General features: G+C 40.3%; 1 protein-coding gene across 1 annotated transcript in view; it reads right to left on the bottom strand.

Annotated features, from left to right (window-relative positions):
- Positions 1-13,233, bottom strand: part of LOC149153766 (F-box protein At4g02760-like) — a 94,987-nt gene extending 81,754 nt beyond the window's left edge. Inside the window, exon 1 of the mRNA XM_089439272.1 lies at positions 12,747-13,233. Coding sequence (XP_089295398.1) covers positions 12,747-13,079 — 333 coding nt within the window. The 5' untranslated portion in view covers positions 13,080-13,233. The remainder of the gene's footprint in view (positions 1-12,746) is intronic.
- Positions 13,234-19,190: the final 5,957 nt, after the last annotated feature.

Below are 19,190 nucleotides of genomic sequence, written 5' to 3'. Positions count from 1 at the left end.
TGATGCTTCCACGCTGATTCCGCCCCATGCTCCTTTAGCGATGCCCTTGAAGTTGGTCAATGGTTCTAGATATGCCTCGAAGGGAATTTCTTAGGTTGTGGCCCCTCTCTTTTCGTGATATAGTGAAAAACGACTTTGGTCCCTCCTCTAGGCTATCAGTCCATGAACCCCCTTCGAATGAGATTCCTCTGGAGTCTGAAGCTTTGCAAGAGGCGAAATTTTTCTCTAAGTTGGTCTAATCTACAAGTTCAACAGCCTGTGGCCGAAGCTAGTTGATGTTCACTCTTGTATCACTGAGCTTTGGAAACCTTTAATCTATGATGATTTGAATATATACCCTCTGGCTAGAGGTTTCTTTATGGCAATCTTTCATAAAGTTGAAGACAGGAAGTTGATTTATGACTCTGGTCCATGGTTCTTGGGCAGAGCAGGGTTGTCTATGCAATCGTTTCTGTTAATTTTAGGTATGTTCTATGCTTAGAGCAATTTATTTCAATTTTCACAGTTAGCTCAATATCTTTTCCAGATTAGCAATCACATCAGCATTAAAGTAAACTGCAAATAGAACATAAACATAAATTGCAGAAGACAAGCCAAGACAAGAGGACACAAGATGTTGCGCTAGCCAGGGACAAACCCCAATTTGGGGAAACCTTTGATCAATTCTTCTTATATGTTCTTCAATGGTTATCAAAGAGAGAGAGATAGTACATTTACAACAGAAGTCAACACTTTGACATATCTAGATAAGAGCATAGATCATCTTTAAGAAGATGATACATGAGATTAGTTGAAGACATGTTGCTTCAACTGATTCTCCAAGGTGACTCCTTCACCTATCATTGTGCTGCATCTCGTCATCATGCTACACCTCATCGTGCTACACCCATCATCACAATGTTAGACCTCATGACTGTTGCACCTTATGCTGCACAGTTGTCCCATGCGCCATTGTTGAACCATGTTGGCATACAGCATGTCTCATGTGCTTGCATCACCATGCTTGCCATTTCTATTCATGATGTCCGCGCTTGCCATGCTTGCTGCTGTCATGTCACAGCTGCTGTCCCACTTTGCTTTAGCATCCCTTTGATGTCCCATTTACTAGCACACTGTACCTTGCTGTTGTCTATGATTGTTGTTGTCATGTCACAGTTGTTGTCCCACTTTGCTTTAGCATCCCTTTGTTGTCCCATTTACTAGCACAATGTACCTTGCTGTTGTCTAATGAGTTTGCAGCACCATACTTGGTTGTTGTCCCATTTGCAACCTTGTAGTACCAATGCTAGCCGTCCATCGCTGCTCCTATGAGTGCTTGTTGTCCCACTGTTTGTTGCACCAAGCATCATGCCTAGTTGTCCCACTGCTTGTTGCACCAAGCATCATGCCTAGTTGTCCCATTTCTCTTAGCATATCTTGTTGTCCCATTTATTATGCAGTTGTCCCTTGCCACTGCTGCCTAGATTGCGTTTAAAGCTGTCTTTTGGACAGCGTTTAGGACTACCATTAGACTACGTTTAGGGTTGCCTTTTGGACAGTGTTTAGGGCCGCCCTTAGACTGCGTTTAGGGCTACCTTTTGGACAACGTTAGGGCCTCTCTTAGCTTTGATAAGATTCTTCCAAGACTACGGCTAGGGCATGCTTCCTTGACAGTGTTTTAGACTTCTTCTTTGACAGCGTCTAGGGCTAGGGCAGCTCCCTTAGTCTTCTTTCCTCCAACGTCTAAGGCTTCCACTCCTAGATTCCGCTTCCACTAAAACCCAAAACAAGTGGTGAGAAATCAAGATAGAAGTGTGTGTGAGAAATGACTCTCCAGTCATCTCCTTTTGTACTAAAACATTGGGCACATGTGGGGTTTATTTGGTTGTTGGCCGACCTTGACAAATTGTCTTATAACACAAATAAATTCATAACTCCATGAATACTTGTCAGAATCAGATGATCTTTAGATCAATCCTACACCTCTCAATGGGAGGGGGATCCAAGAAAAATATCAGTTGCCATAAATAAGATGACCCACATGGAGTTTGGCCCTAGTTGCCAATTTTAACACTCCCTCTCAACTAGGGAGAACTCCATTCGCTTATCCATATGTCCGACTGTACTATCTCTCCCATCAGTGCCCTACATTGCTCTGCTCTGCTGAGTTCTGCTCTGTTCTACTAAGCTCTGCTCTATTATGCTCTATTGTGCTCTGCTCTGCTGAACCATGAAGACGAAGAATTGATCGAGAATGTCTCATACCATTCTCTACTAACCCAAAGTCAATTTTATTGATCCCAAATCAATGGAGGTCATCCTAGCATACAATGATGTGTCCATCGATAGTACTATTATGGTCCCTAACCCCATTTCCCTACTCATTGGCCAGATGAGAGGTACTTCCCATGAGTCCCAGACTGCATGGGTAGGATGCCTCGACAGGAGAACCATTCATCATGTCCCTAAGTCGCCTTGGGGTATCACAAGGGAAGGCTGAGCCATTCACCCTGTACACAGTGCACCGTTAGGGGAGGGTGAGTCGCCCTATGGTTGTGTATTGCTCCAATAAGTACCCCAAGCCCCCTGGAGCTCCCAAGAGCTCAATTCATGCAACATGCAGGACCCTCATAAGAGGGTCTCTCAACGACACCAAGTCGTTCAGGAAAGTCACAAATTTGACCTTTCCCCGGGGCTTTGACAAAATGTCTATGACCTGTACATCAGTCTCAATGTGATGGAGCCTCCTCGCTCATCGACGTACCATATCCTTGATAAGGTAGTATCTGATGTCTATCTGCTGGAGCAATCATAGAATACGGGATTCCTCAACAATTGAATCCCCCCCTGGTTGATACAGAGGATCACAGTGGTATCCACCATGTGTACAAACAACTCGCTAAAGAGCTTCCACAACTAAGCAGCTTCACACGAGATCATACTCGTAGCTATATATTCGGTTTCAACAGTGCTCAAAGCAACTGTCTTCTGCTTCCTTCTTATCCTGGATATCGAAGAAGAACCCAAAGAGAACTAGCACTCAGAAGTGCTCTTGCGATCCTCCACACTGCCTACCTAGTCAGCATTCAAATAATCAAGCAGCTTCACATTTCCAACAATGTATCTCAATTCATGAGAGATTGTGCCCTGAAGATATCTAAGAAGATTCTTGACACCAATCCAGTGAGGCTCAACCATATATGAGTTCATCATACTAACTGCAAAACATATGTCTGGACAGAAGTTCACCAAGAACATCAACACAAATGAATTTATGAAACTCAGAGGCATTTCCCAAATCTGGTCCGACATCACTACCATATAACTTCTGAAAGTTAAGATCCTCGAGGTAGTCGCAGGCTTGCAGTTTACCTTTCCACATCCGGAATCCAACTCCCTCTTACTTCTGCAAATGAGAGGGTCTGCACCTGTTAGAAATAGGTCGTCCTCAGAATGTGCCGTATGAGAGGTCTATCATCCACAACCTTCAAGCAATGGTTTGGATCGGCTTCACTCCTAGTGAATCTCAGCTTCATCTGACAGCTATCAATCCTCTCATACTATGCCCGGGGTGTTTTGCTTCAAGCCATAAAGGGCTTTCTTCCACCTGCATACATGAGATTCCTGATCATGAATCTCAAACCCCTCGGGTTGTTCCAAACCTGTGGACCTGCTACATGAGGGGAATGGTCCCCTTGTAAGATTTTCCTTCAGTACATCTCAGACATGTACCTTCATGCTCTTCTTGAATTCAGGCATCCTAGTCACCATCTGACTCACATCGTGTAGGGTCCTATAATAAGTAGACCTCTGGTGCTATAGATGAGATATGTCAATTGACATGGTCCCCAATGGACCATCCTGCAACTTGATACAAATTGCCAACCCTGAACCCATGAGTAAAAGCATCTTTGAAAATTTCATTTTCAAACACGTACCTTTACATCAATGAATGCCACCCTGTAACCTTTGACTTCCATTACCGAAATGGACACCAGGTTCTTCTTGCGATCAAGTACATAAAAGAGATTATGTAGATGAATCGAGTTACCCTCATTTAATTGAGGGGTAACATTTCCTACACCCTTTCCGAGATAGGTGGCATCGGCTCCAAGTATAATCCCATGAATGTTTCCATCTCTACCAAATTAGAGAGAGCACCCTTCTATCCGTTGAAGTGCTTTGGAGCACTACAATCAATAATCCAGATTCCCAAAGAATCTGAAGGAGACGGCCAATACAAGATAACGCTTCTTTATCTTATCAGAAACACCATTTGATTCTTCTTACCTGGGGTTCCTTACTTTCTTTGAAGAGTCAATCGTTACCTTGACGACCTGCATTACCTGCCATTCCTCTCATCATTGAAGATGTCCCTGGAATGATTGTTATCATCATCAAGTGATATGTCCCTGCCATTCGAACACTCCTCCGCATAATGGTCGAACTTATTGCAACCAAGGCATCTGCCTTTCCTTCCACCCTTAGATCCAGACTTTCCATTTAAGTGATCTTTAGGTAGGCCATCAAAAACTTCCGCTGCGCCATTCTAATAATATTCTCTGCTTTGACTTCACCCTCGGTGAATTTGAAGAGGGATGAGGAATCCACTAATCCTTTTGTTCTTTCCCAACTATCTTCGGTGATTGCTCTTTCACTCTTGCTTGGGCTTTGTCTTCACCTCAGCTCTAATATCATGTTAATTTTAGGTATGTTCTATGCTTAAAGCAATTTATTTCAACTTTCACAGTTAGCTCAATATCTTTTCCAGATTAGCAATCACATCAGCATTAAAGTAAACTGCAAATAGAACATAAACATAAATCGCAGAAGACAAGCCAAGACAAGAGGACACAAGATGTGGCGCTAGCCAGGGACAAACCCCAATGTGGGGAAACCCTTGATCATTTTTTCTTACATGTTCTTCAATAGTTCAGGAGAGAGAGAGAGATAGTACATTTACAACAGAATACAACACTTTGACTTATCTAGATAAGAGCATAGATCATCTCTAAGAAGATGATACATGAGAGAACATAAACATAAATCGCAGAAGACAAGCCAAGACAAGAGGACACAAGATGTGGTGCTAGCCAGGGACAAACCCCAATGTGGGGAAACCCTTGATCATTTTTTCTTATATGTTCTTCAATAGTTCAGGAGAGAGAGAGAGAGAGAGAGACAGTACATTTACAACAGAAGACAACACTTTGACTTATCTAGATAAGAGCATAGATCATCTCTAAGAAGATGATACATGAGATCAATTGAAGACATGCTGCTTCAACTAATTCTCCAAGGTGACTCCTTCACCTATCATTGTGTTGCATCTCGTCATCATGTTGCACCTCACTGTGCTGCACCCATCATCACAATGCTAGACCTCATGACGACTGCCCCTTATGTTGCACTGTTGTCCCATGTGCCATTGTTGAACCATGTTGTCATACAGCATGTCTCATGTGCTTGCATCACCATGCTTGCCACTGTTATCCATGTTGTCCGCGCTTGCCATGCTTGCTACTGTCATGTCACAGCCGCTGTCCCACTTTGCTTTAGCATCCCTTTGTTGTCCCATTTACTAGCACACTGTACCTTGCTGTTGTCTATGCTTGTTGTTGTCATGTCACAGTTGTTGTCCCACTTTGCTTTAGCATCCCTTTGCTGTCCCATTTACTAGCACATTGTACCTTGTTGTTGTCTAATGAGTTTGCAGCACCATACTTGGCTGATGTCCCATTTGCAACCTTGTTGTACCATGCTAGCCGTCCATTGCTGCTCCTATGAGTGCTTGTTGTCCCACTGTTTGTTGCACCAAGCATCATGCCTAGTTGTCCCATTTATCTTAGCATATCTTGCTGTCCCATTTATTATGCAGTTGTCCCTTGCCACTGCTGCCTAGATATATGTTGTAGTTGTTGTCCCTAACAGTGATACTATACCTTGTTGTTGTCCCCTTGTTGATGTCCCCTTTGCCTTGCCATCCCTTGCTGCTGTCCCATGTGTCTTAACAGCACCATGTAGCCCAACTGTCCCATTTATTAGCATTGTTGTCCTGGGCATGTTTGAGTCCTCAAACTCTCATGCTGCCCCTGTTTTGAGGGTCACCTACAGCCCACCTTTTCAGTCATATTAGGTCTGCATCTAGGGCACCGTAGGTTATCATTAGGGCTCCCTTTAGACTGTGTTTAGGGTTGCCTTTAGACAACATTTAGGGTTGCCCTTAGACTGCGTTTAGGGTTGCCTTTTGGACTGCGTTTAGGGCTGCCATTAGACTGCGCTGCCTTTTGGATTGCGTTTAGGGCTGCCCTTAGACTGCGTTTAGGGTTGCCTTTTGGACTGCGTTTAGGGCTGCCATTAGACTGCGTTTAGGGCTACCTTTTGGACTGCGTTTAGGGCTGCCCTTAGACTGCGTTTAGGGCTGCCTTTTGGACAGTGTTAGGGCCTCTCTTAGCTTTGATAAGATTCCTCCAAGACTGCGGCTAGGGCATGCTTCCTTGACAACGTTTTAGACTTCTTCTTTGACAGCGTCTAGGGCTAAGGCATCTCCTCTAGGGCAGCTCCCTTAATCTTCTTTCCTCCAACGTCTAGGGCTTCCATTCCCAGATTTCTCTTCCACTAAAACCCAAGACAAGTGGAGAGAAATCAAGATAGAAGTGTGTGTGAGAAATGACTCTCCAGTCATCTCCTTTTATACTAAAACGTTGAGCACATGTGGGGTTTATTTGGTTGCTAGCCGACCTTGACAAATTGTCTTATAACACAAATAAATTCATAACTCCATTAATACTTGTCGGAATCGGATGATCTTTAGATCAATCCTACACCTCTCGATGAGAGGGATCCAAGAAAAATATCAGCTGCCATAAATAAGATGACCCACATGGAGTTTGGCCCTAGTTGCCAATTTAAACAGTTTCCCTCCTTTGATTCTCGTGAACAATTGGTCCTTTGATGCAGTAAGCACCCAATTGTCATTTTGATTCCATTGACACAGACAACAGTATTCTTGGAGTGGACGGAGCTTCCGGCCAGTCTTTGCCAGCAATATAATAAAGTGCGTACTCAAATGCCTTGGGAGAGGTAAAACTTCACCAGCCCAAAAATCCTCTATAATGACAGCACATCTATACATAAGTTTTTCGTTGACTGAGTAATGGGAAGTATCCCTTTTAAAGAAGCGACCATACATAACTTCAGGTTCCACATTATTTTGTTGCCAGTCCATCATGTCATCCTGTTGCACGAATTCTCTAATGGAGTCGTTGTAATCAAATCGGAAAATGAATTAACTGTAAGAACCTTCTCCAGAAGCCATTCCGCTAGCTGTGAGAGCATTTCTGGGAACAACAATATGGTTCTTATTGTTATCCAAATTTAACTCAACACGGCCATCTTTCACCAAAAATGACAGTGGAAAGATATTTTCCACTGTCTGGGAAAACAACCGACTATTTAGAACCAAAGCCTCCAACCCAGAATGCTTATGCTTTCTCAAAATGTTGAACATTGTTGCTATATTCTTGTCTGTTTCTGAAGCATTCTTACTACCAAAATCTGCCATCACTACAGGGCAAGTACTCTACGTAGGCTTCCCTTGTTTTCTTGAAATGGAAATCTTTCTCTGCTTTATTTCGCTATCTGTTCCTCCAAGCATAGTGGAAATCCCTGCAACATCACGAAAAATAGTAGATGCTTAAAGTCCCAAAGTTCCCCAAGAAATTTGGGTCTGATTATCATCTCTCTCTAAGGATATATTTCGATGTGACTCATCATTGTATTCTCGCATGAGAGCATTGACAAAATCTAATGGAGATACACCATCACTGCTCTGGGTGGTCTTAATAGATGCAAGAAATGTGCCTCAGCATCTGCAGTAGCATCATTAACAATTTGAGACTTAGGCCCTCCATTCAATTCCAAGTCTTCCAAATAAGAATCTTCTTTCAAAATAGCTTGTGCTCTCTTGATCGAGAGAGATGACAATGATACAGGTTTCTCTGCAGTAGTTTAAAATATTGATGTTGTCTTACTAATGTTTTGAGGTACATATCCACTATGTGGTTCCAGTACCTCTAAGGTGCAATCTTCACTAGCACTGGACTTCACTTCCTGTGTAGAGGAGGTTGCCAACTTTACAAGATTTCCTGTAGCAGCATTAAGCACAAATATGGTATTATCAATTGTTTGAGGTCTGGACCTACCATGTGATTCTATTGCATCTAAAGGAGGAACTACAGACAAGGATGATACTGCCAGGTCATTTTCTGCAGCATCATCACACACTTTGATGGCTTTACCCATTGCTTGGGGTTCATTCTTGCCATGTGATTCTTGTGCTCCTGAATTAGTATCTTTGCAAACAATAGACTGTGCTCTCGTGATTGAAGATGAAGTTGAAACAGTCACGGAATTTCCTGCAACAATTGTTGTTGTCTCATTTGTCATATTAGTTCGTAGCCCTTGCCACTCTCACCTGAAGCTTCAAGGATGGTCGGAGGTGACACTTCCTCCAGCACTTCCTTTAAATGCGTTGTATTCTTTGAGCCTTGAGCCATGAGACCCTCCAAAATATCTCTCTGCACCCTAACATGATTTTTTTCTTCTTCATCATCATCAATGTCTTCTTTAACATCTTCCTCATTGTTATGATAGTGTTCATCTTCTTGTTTTTCAAGATAGTCCTCATCCACATCATCTTCATTTGGATCATTATCTTGATCTATATTATTCTCACCCATATCAAGACCAGCTTCATCGGAATCATTATCTTGATCTATATCAGCTTCATCGGAATCATCATCTTCCTTATTATCGATTTCCTTTCGACATGCTTTAACTTCTGCATATGATTTTTCTAAACGCTGAAATGCTTCTTGAATTTTACTAAATTGCTCAACGCATTCAGGATGTGAATGTAATGGCACATTGTGTGGCGAACAACATTCAAAGACCCACATGATTTTATTTTGCGCCATGGCTCTAATACCACTGAAACATAAAAACTGATAGCTTGTAGACTTGAATGTAAAAATACACAAGAGGTATTTTGTAATAATAATTTATTATATATAAAAATGTATAAGTGATGAATGTTACAATGAGGACCCGCATATATATACCTAAGCAGTGTCCTTTCGTGACTGGGCATGTCTTTTAGACATGCCTTTTCACTTAACTTAATGACTATTTAACATAACAAATATTTGATTATTTAATATTTACATTAATTTTATTTATTTTACTTGTTATGAATTATATTCGTAATAGTGAGACCTCAAGTTTCCTCTCCCCCCTCCTTGATGAGTCGATCGACCTAATCGAAACCCTTGAAAGATGTAGCTCTGAACCCCATGATAAACACCACTAATCCAACAAACAAATCAACTCCAAGAGACTCTCCATGCTATGTCGAGCAATGAGTCCTCCATCTAGAGTTTATTCCCCATAGCTTGGATGCTAAGAAAAATGGACCCGCTCATTCTAGTACGCCTCCCAGGAGCTTGCAACTGAGCATCCTTGACCCTGGACACTCTCTAGACGACATCATCCAACCATAAATTGACCCCTTTCACAATGATTGATGACTCTATTGAGAAGCTTGATTCTTTGTCCCCTCAACTTCAGTATCTAGTTCCAACATACCTTGACTTTCTCTTTTATGTATTGTGCATTGTTTGGGGTTTCTAGCCATTTTTCATGTACCTTGCACTTCTCTTTTAGCTAGATACTAAGATCTTTATCTACTTTCAATAACATCACTATAGAAGCTTCTTTCACACTCTTGCTATGTATCTACACTAGATATACTTCATTGTTCCCATTGACAAACATATTGTTGTCATTCATATGACATTTATAAATTATCTTACCTATCCTATAATTCATCAAAATTAAATTTTAGCCATGCATGTCTTTGAGAAAATTTTGCAACTAATGAGCACGAAGTTTTAGGATCCTAACTACAAAGTTACTTTTATAACACAAGTCTGACCGACACAAAATTAGAAAGGAAATCCCAAGGGGGCAGCTCAATTGGTTAATTCGAAGTTTGTGAAATCGTTGAAACAAGGCAGACCCAAGTTTAAATCCCCCCTATAGTGAGCCTGGTTTACATCAAGGAGGACAAGGTGTAAACCCCCAAAGGTTTACTAGTAGTTAGTGTCAGGCGGGCTGCTGGATTCCTCCAAGTACCAAAAAAAAAATAGAAAAGAAAAAAACTAGATGCTCCTCAACCACTTACCATTAAGGCCCACCATCTTTACAACTCTCTCCTATACAAAATCCAAGATTGGCATGATTGGTTCGAAATATGGCAAGGTGTCTAGTTATATAGGCCCTGCATAATAAATCTCAGAGTTAAAAATGAAAGAATAAATCAGTGTAATGTCATATTGAATTCAGAAACATATATGACTTTCTCAACTTTAGGAAGGGGATAATGAAAACCATGTGTGTGTATATCTCTGCATGCATGTTCATGAGTCATAATTAGTAGACTCGTCGATTTGATCCAAATTTGCAAGTCAAACTTGCCATGACCCCCTTATCAAATAATTTCAATGCATTGATGAGTCAAAGTCGTTTTTCAAGTTCAACCTATGAGTATGTGCATCATAGCTACCACATGCATCAAGGCTGACCTAGACTCTTTCGTAAAACCCGACTCAGCACCATTCCCATGCTACTTTGACACTCCTATATGTCAAACTCAATAGACTCGTGTTTAGCACCTAGTTGCATGTCAAACCAGGGCCTAACAAGCAGTGATAGGTCATTCGTGGGTTAGTCTTTGGTGGCTCAATGAGTTTAGCTCATTGACCCGCTGAAAAACTCATTGAGCATGTTATGAGTGTCCAAAAAAGATCCATTTTTGGCTCATTTTCACCAGAGATTCTTCCTCTTCATCTCTCCTTCATCCCTAAAACAAAGATGAATTGGGACATCTAGGGCATCCACACCAATGGTTTTCAATGCAAACAAGACAGGTTTTGGCACAACAGCAACAATAAGGGCTTCAAAATCACAGTTCCAGCAGCAACAAGGACTTCACAATCACAGTTCATGCAGCAGAAAGCCATCTAGACAAACTGTTTCAGCACTATAAAACAGGGGTTTTAAAATTTCACAGCGTCTTAATCAATTTCTCTGCTCCTAGATCATTCTTGAGGTAGAATCAAGCTCTGTACCTCTTCCTTTGTTACTGTTAGGATTTTATAAATATTTGTACTGCTTGTAATGTTTTCTATAGATTTTTACTATTCTTTCTCCATGTTTTCAGGAACGTGCAGCCTTTTCAAGAGCATACCAGCAAAGCTTATTTCCATAAATTTGTCCATAAAATCTGAGAGAATAAGAATACAAAAGGGTTTTAGCTACTAGAAATGAAACTAGGGTGATATGTAACCTGGCAGGAAGAATATAGTGGTGGCATAAATCTGTTAAATAGCACCTTGCAAAATAAACAGGCGTGATGTTTTACATTGGACAAAAGTATATCAGAAAGTTTGACACTAAGTGAACTTGTCTTTAGAATCCATTATTGAGACTCAAAGGAGAAGGTCATCTTGCGTTAAGCCTTGGGCATGTTCCACACGGGCTTCCAACATACCTTGAAAATCCGCTAGTAGAAACCTATTCTTCTTTGGTAAGCTTTCGGATCCACAATCAAAAGTGCTCTCCTAGAATATTTGTCAAGTAGGGTTAAGGGCTGATGCAATGCACGTCATAGCACAATTTACATGTTTCCAAATATGTACTTTGGAAACATTTGACAGCAGTTTTCAGCTTCTTCCTCGATCCTGAAATCAATAAACCCATATTTATGACTTTACCCCTCTATGCTTCTTGTGATTCTCGCAGTTATTGCTCTCGCATGAGAGAATACTCTCTTAAACAATCCACTCTGAGATAGAAAGGTAAGTTCAGCGCCAATGATTCAGCCATTATGACGTTACTTTGCGTCCAAATTTTATCCTACAATCTACATAATCAACACTAAAGGGTGTCTCATATATCAATTTGGTTGGTGTCTAGCTGTGAATTTAAAACTAAATTACCAATACTATTTTAATTTTTATTATAGTTAGTAATATTATATACTATATAATGTAACTATGACTGTTGCAAGTTAGGCAAAAACACAAACAGTGTTTTTGCAATTTTTTAGTGAGATAACTAGGGCACCGTGTCGATCTTCAAAACTCAACTTGCAGAAACTCAAAATGAAAATCAAGACAGAAATTTATAAAGGAAAAAAGAAACATGATTCGATCTAAAGCGCCACAGGAGTCACTTCCCACTGCTCTTAAAATCAGTAGAAGTTTCTCTGAAACTACATTCTCGAGGCAACTTCCCGTCACTAAGACTTGTGATAATTGCCCATCTCAAGGCAAATTCCTACAGCTCGTAAGATTAACTTTCGTACAGAATTCCACAGAGTGACTTATTTTGATAGTACAAAGTAAAAATACGGGAACATCTATGCTTTCTATGTTTTCATTAAAGTGGCAAACGCTCTCCTTTTACTAACCTAGGAATGGGGATAATTAATTCGTTTTGAACGTGTATCATATAAATCTAATAAACAAAATAGGTATGTGCAAATTGGCTCTCTTCCATATCTAATTTAAGCACAATCAATACCATGAAAGATTTGGCAGAAATAAATTGGTATTTTAATCCGTCTTATTATATATAGTTTAAATTTAAAAAGTTCTGTAATGGAAAATAGCCAGTTGCCTAAGATGAAACCCTAAGCCCTGTACCTTGACCGTGAGGTCATACGTAAGCGGCCAAACAATATAGTTGTGATGTGTAGCACGTTGTCTCGTCAATTTGTTAGCCGCTTCTTGAAGATGACACCCGAAATCCAGCGATTTCTCCAAAAATATATTCTTATCTCTGTCGCTGGCCTGTTTATCCAGGAGGCGCTCCAAGGACTCAGCTAAAACCTGGGAGTCAGAGTTCTGTAGCAGGGTTTCTAAGAGCTGATCCATTGCTGTTGGAGCCGAGAGCTGAATGTGGTGTGCATGCGCCTCGAAACCGTGACCTCTGTAGCAGGACCGCTTCAACTGCGATTCAGACCGGCAGACGTCCATTCATCCCCAGATTTATATCTTAAAAGTTTGATGTGATGAGATAGCCAGAATTTCTACGGGGTGTGGCAGAGCTCATGCAAGTAAAGCTTCTGTTTGTTTCGTGGGGCTTAAGGTAAAATAAAACGAAAATCAGCGAGTGGAAATTAATGAGACTGAGGGTTAAACAAGGCGGGAGTGAATAGAATTCCAATTCCATTTTATTTACGTGCTCATTATTTTATTTTAATTTAATTTTTAAGTAGTTTGTTAAGATATTAACTATTTATGACACCCCCTTCTAACGTTACGGCTTGTATTGAGTGTGCCTCTCGGGGATTTGGTTTTGTTCAGGATGTGATGGATCGGTATAGGTAATGTAAAATCTAAAAGAGGTAGGCCTGTATATAGTAGATATATCATGGGAGATGTTGGACAGAAGGTTCATATGGATGATATGAGAAGAAGGGGAAATGATGTTGGTGGTAGTACTCCTTACACAAAGGTTTGTTATTATTTTGTTGGCGTTTTACAGTTGAGTATGGGTAGATCTCATGTAAACTACAACATAATATATAGTAGATTTTATGTAAACATGTAAATGTAAATGTAAAAGTAAATGTATGGGTAGATCTCATGTAAACTATAACACAAAATAGGGTAGATTTTATGTAAATATGTAAGCATAAATATAAACGTAAATGTAAACTTTTAACATGTAATGTTTAATATTTAACATTTTTGATCTGATGTCCACTTTATTTAAAAATAAATTTAATTATTATTATGTATAAATACAATATAAAATTAAAATATAAAGAGGTTTATGAATACTCAAAAAAATAGGTATGGTAAATAAATAAAAATTTAAATAAATTGGAGGTATGGTAAATAAATAAAAATATAAATGAAGTAGAAGTATGATAAATAAATAAAACCTCTTTTTATATTTACTCCATAAACCTCTTTATATTTAAGAAGACTCAAAAAAGAGGTTTTATTTAGGTGAAGCCTATGGGCCAAATACAATTTTAATACCATGGACCAAATATCATGGGCCAAATACCATGTTTATAAAAGAGGTATGGTAAATAAATAAAAATGTAAATAAACCAGAGCTATGATAAATAAATAAAACATTTTTTTATATTTACTCCATAATCCACTTTTTTTTATTATGTTTATAAGGGGTGTAATACAAAGATCGGTTTGTTATTATGTTTCTAAGAATTGTGTTAATATGTTTACTTATTCTAAATATAAGAAAAGCTTTTAATTGAAAAGAATATCATAAAGTTAAAAATGTGCATATGGTTATTAAGATTGAAGTTTAAATCTTTGATAATTTTGATAATAATATAACTACTTTAGTAATAAGAGTAAAAAACTAAAGAGAAAGTAATAGATTATATCTACACAATTATTTAAAAGACAATAAGAAGAAGATGTGTTAGGTGTTATAAATTTATTGATTAGCTTTGAAAGATTTAAGGATCTTGCTTTATGTAATAGTGATGATGATGTCACTAAATAATTAAGAAATAATGATAATGGATTCTTTTCTCATTTACTAGTTCAAGAGCTCCAGTTTACAAAAGTTGAATGAAATTTAATGGTGTTTAATGAAGATACCACTTAAATTACAAGTGAAGTTGCTACCAAAATAGTTCATTTTCGATTTATTTTTCTTTTACACTTTTTTTCTCATTTAAGGTATATTGTGATACATTTTATTCACTATGGAGAAAGCAACACCGAAAAATGTCTAATTTGTCCCATGGAATGTGTAGATTTGAAACAATTATAACATGCATAGATACAACCATAAACATCAATGATTGAGACATAAATTGTATACTCCAAAAGTTTTTAAAAGATGATTTTCTTGGAATTTGAATAACAATCTCATTTGGTAGTAACAACAAATAGTAGCTCACACTAGTGCAAGTGAATGACATATTTACTAAGAAATCTATGATGGTAACTATCCTTCACTAAGTTTGTTGCAATTTGAGCCACTTTAAGAAATTCGATTTGGTGAAAGATGACAAACCGCTAAAAGTTAGAGAATACAAAAGGCCAAACATTCTAGCATTTGAAGCATATTAAATAGGATTTTGAAGAGCCATAACCCAACCTATAAAATTCCTTTCACTAGATTAAAAAGGAGTTTATTCCATCTTATACTCTTCTGCTTTCATCTCTTTATCTAGCTAATCAAGAGCTTCACATAAGGTAGATAAGTGATGGGGTCCTTTTGTTGATTTTCCACGACCTGGGGTCTAGGATAGAATCTTAAAATCTCTGACGCTACCAAACCAAGAATCTCAACGATACTACTTTGCATAGCGGAATATAAACAACATTAATCACACATGCACAGAATATGGACAACTTTTTACAATTTTCAACCCAACTTCGTTATATTAAACAACATATAATACAACAATCTAGGGCTCCCGTACCAGGGACAATGGCCCTCATACATCCAATAGTACAAGATACAAACTGGGGCTTCGTGTCGGTCCATATACAACCAATCTGCCCTCAACAAGATACTTTGACCATCTGGTTGATGAAGTCGGCTCTCTCAGCTCCCCTCGGTCGTACCTTGTACCTACCAGTCCTTCTGCTCCCAATCTGCAGCTTCTACCTCTATCAATGCTCCAAGTCCATCTGGCCACTAAATCTCGACTATCCAATTTTCTCACTAGTTGATCGTTTGTCCATCAACTCATTAACACATTGAGACTCTTGCCAAGTTATTCTCAGCTCCATTTGTGAATAACTCTCAATTGTCCATTGTCGCTCCTCAACGACTCAAGGACTTCAGCCCACTATGGTCTGCTTGTGTTGCACCAATGAAGACCAACATAGGGCATGGAGTGATGCCACCTATCACTGCCAAATGTCCATCTCCCATAATGAACATGGGCTAGGAGGATTGCCCAACATCTACTATAGAAGCCCTTCTTCACACACAAGTCTCGGGCTCCACAACTACTCTTGGTTGATCAGACCCTTGATCTCAACAACTACCACTCTAGCAATTATCTTTGTCCATCAAGGTGTTGCACACTGTCACGTTGTCCTCCAGCAAACCATAAGTGCCCAATCACGTCCACAATTGGTCCACTCTCAGGCTGCCCTCTAACAGACCATGAGTGACCAAGTCCACGTTGCAGTATTTGCACCAAGTTAGGGCATCCTCACACCTAGGAGACCCTTACACACGGTTGCCCACAGACTTCTGCACATCCACCCTTTGCTCTACAATAGAGGAGCTATTGCACAAATCTAGGCTTCTAACATGCCACATCAGCCCTACCTCCTTGTCTTCCACAGGTTGCAACAACTTTGTCCACACTAGGACACCTACATCACTCCATAGCGGGATCTACTCCTAGTTGGAGTTCCTTCATGCCCAAGGCAACTCCAACAAATGGCTCCCAACAAACAGCAATGTAGACTAATCCAAATCTGACCCTAAACTAGTATCCAACACACATCAATATGTTGTTACAAGTCTACTCCATTGTTATTGTGACTGTGATTGGTTAGGGCATCTTGCACTGTTGTAACAGCCCCCAAACAGTCACTCAGACAACCCTTCTTGATTGCGGCCTACCCTTGGAGAGGTGCTAACTTCCTTGATTGTTGTTATGGGCATAAACAACCCCTAAATACCCCAATGTTGCTCTTGAAATAGCTGGTAGGCCTTTGGCCTACCTATAACAACCTTCGCTGCCTCTCCCAAGGATTTTGCACCCAAAACACACCTCAAACAGGATTGTTTTCAGCTCCTCAAGGTCTCGACCTCCTCTCCAGCATTCGAACCCCTGAACCAGCCCTAAAATAGTCCCTTTGCCTTGTTGTTTCGTCCTCCTAGTTGTGGCCAAGTCCAAGGCTCCTTCTCTCCTCCACCCAAGCTCCTTTTCTCTTGTGTGTGATGCACAAATGGATGATCAAATGCCTCCACAACACCTTGTATTTATACACATACAAGGGCTCCTCCAAAACGTCACAATGGGGCTTGAACAACTATCTCTTGGCCTATTAACTTCAAGCCAACCTAGACACACACATGCAAAACCCTTTCATAACTTCAAAAATTCATATCTTCATTTCTATAGCTCGGAATCAGATTATTCTCATTGCATTAGATTCGTCTCACCCAGAGTTATCATCCTCATCCATCACATGTTGAAATGTGCTCATGGTTTTGGCCTAAATCTCGATGGGTGCAAAACCCCAAGCTTGGGTTCCAAGCCCACAAGCCTACTTGTGGCACTTTGCCCTCCAATCCCCAAACCTTGGGGCTTGGAGTACTTCCCAAGCTACACAAAAATCAACAATCCCTCTTAGCGAGGAAGGTACTTCCAAGACTTGGAAGTAACCATCATCATCCAGCGACAATAGTCCATCTGGAATTCATCACTACAGCATACCTTATAAAATGAATTTAGTAATCTTAGTAGTACCTCTACCTCATCACATATAAACCTGAAGATCTCGAACCTCCATAGGGATGCTCCCTCTGAGCCTACATGATCTCCACTGGATCAGTCTTGCAAGCACTCATCCTCCTAGATCAAATACCACTCATGCAAATCCCTCCAATCTTGGATATGCAACATCGCGATCCGATGAAGACTCTAGCCTTATAACTTGTAGTCCACCACATGAATCCATCTCGATCAACCTGATCTCATCCATGCCAAAGCAATCTTCGAGTTGTCCCAACCATCCATGACAAATTAACGGAAGTCCATGATTAGCAATATTCCCTACGACAAATTGTTGTTCATCAGGCTCACCACCAATCCACCATAACTCCCAGCGAATCTCACTACCAAGCCAGTCAAGACCACATCTCCATGTCTTCAGTTGAACCCTCTGCTCCATGATCTAGACACCCACAACTCCCTCTGAGTTCCTTCATTGTGCACACTCTGATTCATTGTCCCTCAAAGCAGCTCAGATACGTTATGATACGATGTTGATTTTCCACGACCTTGGGTCTAGGATAGAATCTTAAAATCTCTGACGCTACCAAACCAAGAATCTCAACAATACTACTTTGCAAAACGGAATATAAACAACCGTAAATCACACATGCGCAAAATATGGACAAATTTATACAATGTTAAACCCAACTTCGGTATATTAAACAACATATAATACAACAGTGTAGGGCTCCTGTACCAGGGATAATGGCCCTCATACATCCACTAGTACAAGATACAAACCGGGGCTTCGTGTCGGTCCATCGACAACCAATCTTCCCTCAAAAAGATACTCTGACCATCTGGCTGATGAAGTCGACTCTCTCAGCTCCCCTCGGTCATACCATGTACTTGCCTGGTCCTTCGGCTCCCGATCTGCAACTCCTGCCTCTATCAATGCTCCAAGTCCATCTGGCCATTGAATCTAGGTTATCCAATCTGCTCGCTAGTTGATCGTTCGTTCATCAACACATCGAGACTCTTGTCGATTTGTTCACAGCTCCACGTGTGAACAACTCTCAATTGCCCATTTTTGCTCCTCATCTACTCAAGGACTTCAACCCACTATGGTCTTCCTGTGTTACATCGATGAAGACCAACATAGGGCACAGGAGGTCTGCCACCTATCGCTGCAAGATGTCCATCTCCCACAATGAACACAGGCTAGGAAGATTACCCAACATCTACTATATAAGCCCTTCTCCATACACAAGTCTCGAGCTCCAAAAACTACTCCTGGTTGATCAAACCCTTTAGCTCAATAACTGCCACTCTAGCAACTACCTTTTTCCATCAAGGTGTTGCACATCGGGCTCCAACTTGGACACTACCATGTTGTCCTCTAGCAGACCATAAGTGCCCAATCATGTCCACACTTCGTCCACTCTCACGCTACCCTCCAACATACCACAAGTGACAATGTCCATGTTGTAGCATCTTAACCTAGTTACGACATCCTCACACTTAGGAGACCCTTACACATGACTGCCCACAAACTTCTCCACATCCGCCCTTTGCTCTACAATAGAGGAGTTATTGCACAAATCTAGGCTCCAAACTTCACTATGAAACTTCCCATTGCTTAGGGCTTCTAACATGCCACATCAACCCTACCTCCTTAGCTTCCACA

Source organism: Pinus tabuliformis, chromosome 9 (assembly GCF_031772625.1).
Source record: "Pinus tabuliformis cultivar Carrire ecotype Pingquan chromosome 9, CPIR1, whole genome shotgun sequence".
Classification (NCBI taxonomy): domain Eukaryota; kingdom Viridiplantae; phylum Streptophyta; class Pinopsida; order Pinales; family Pinaceae; genus Pinus; species Pinus tabuliformis.
This window is presented reverse-complemented; position numbering and strand designations above follow the sequence as displayed.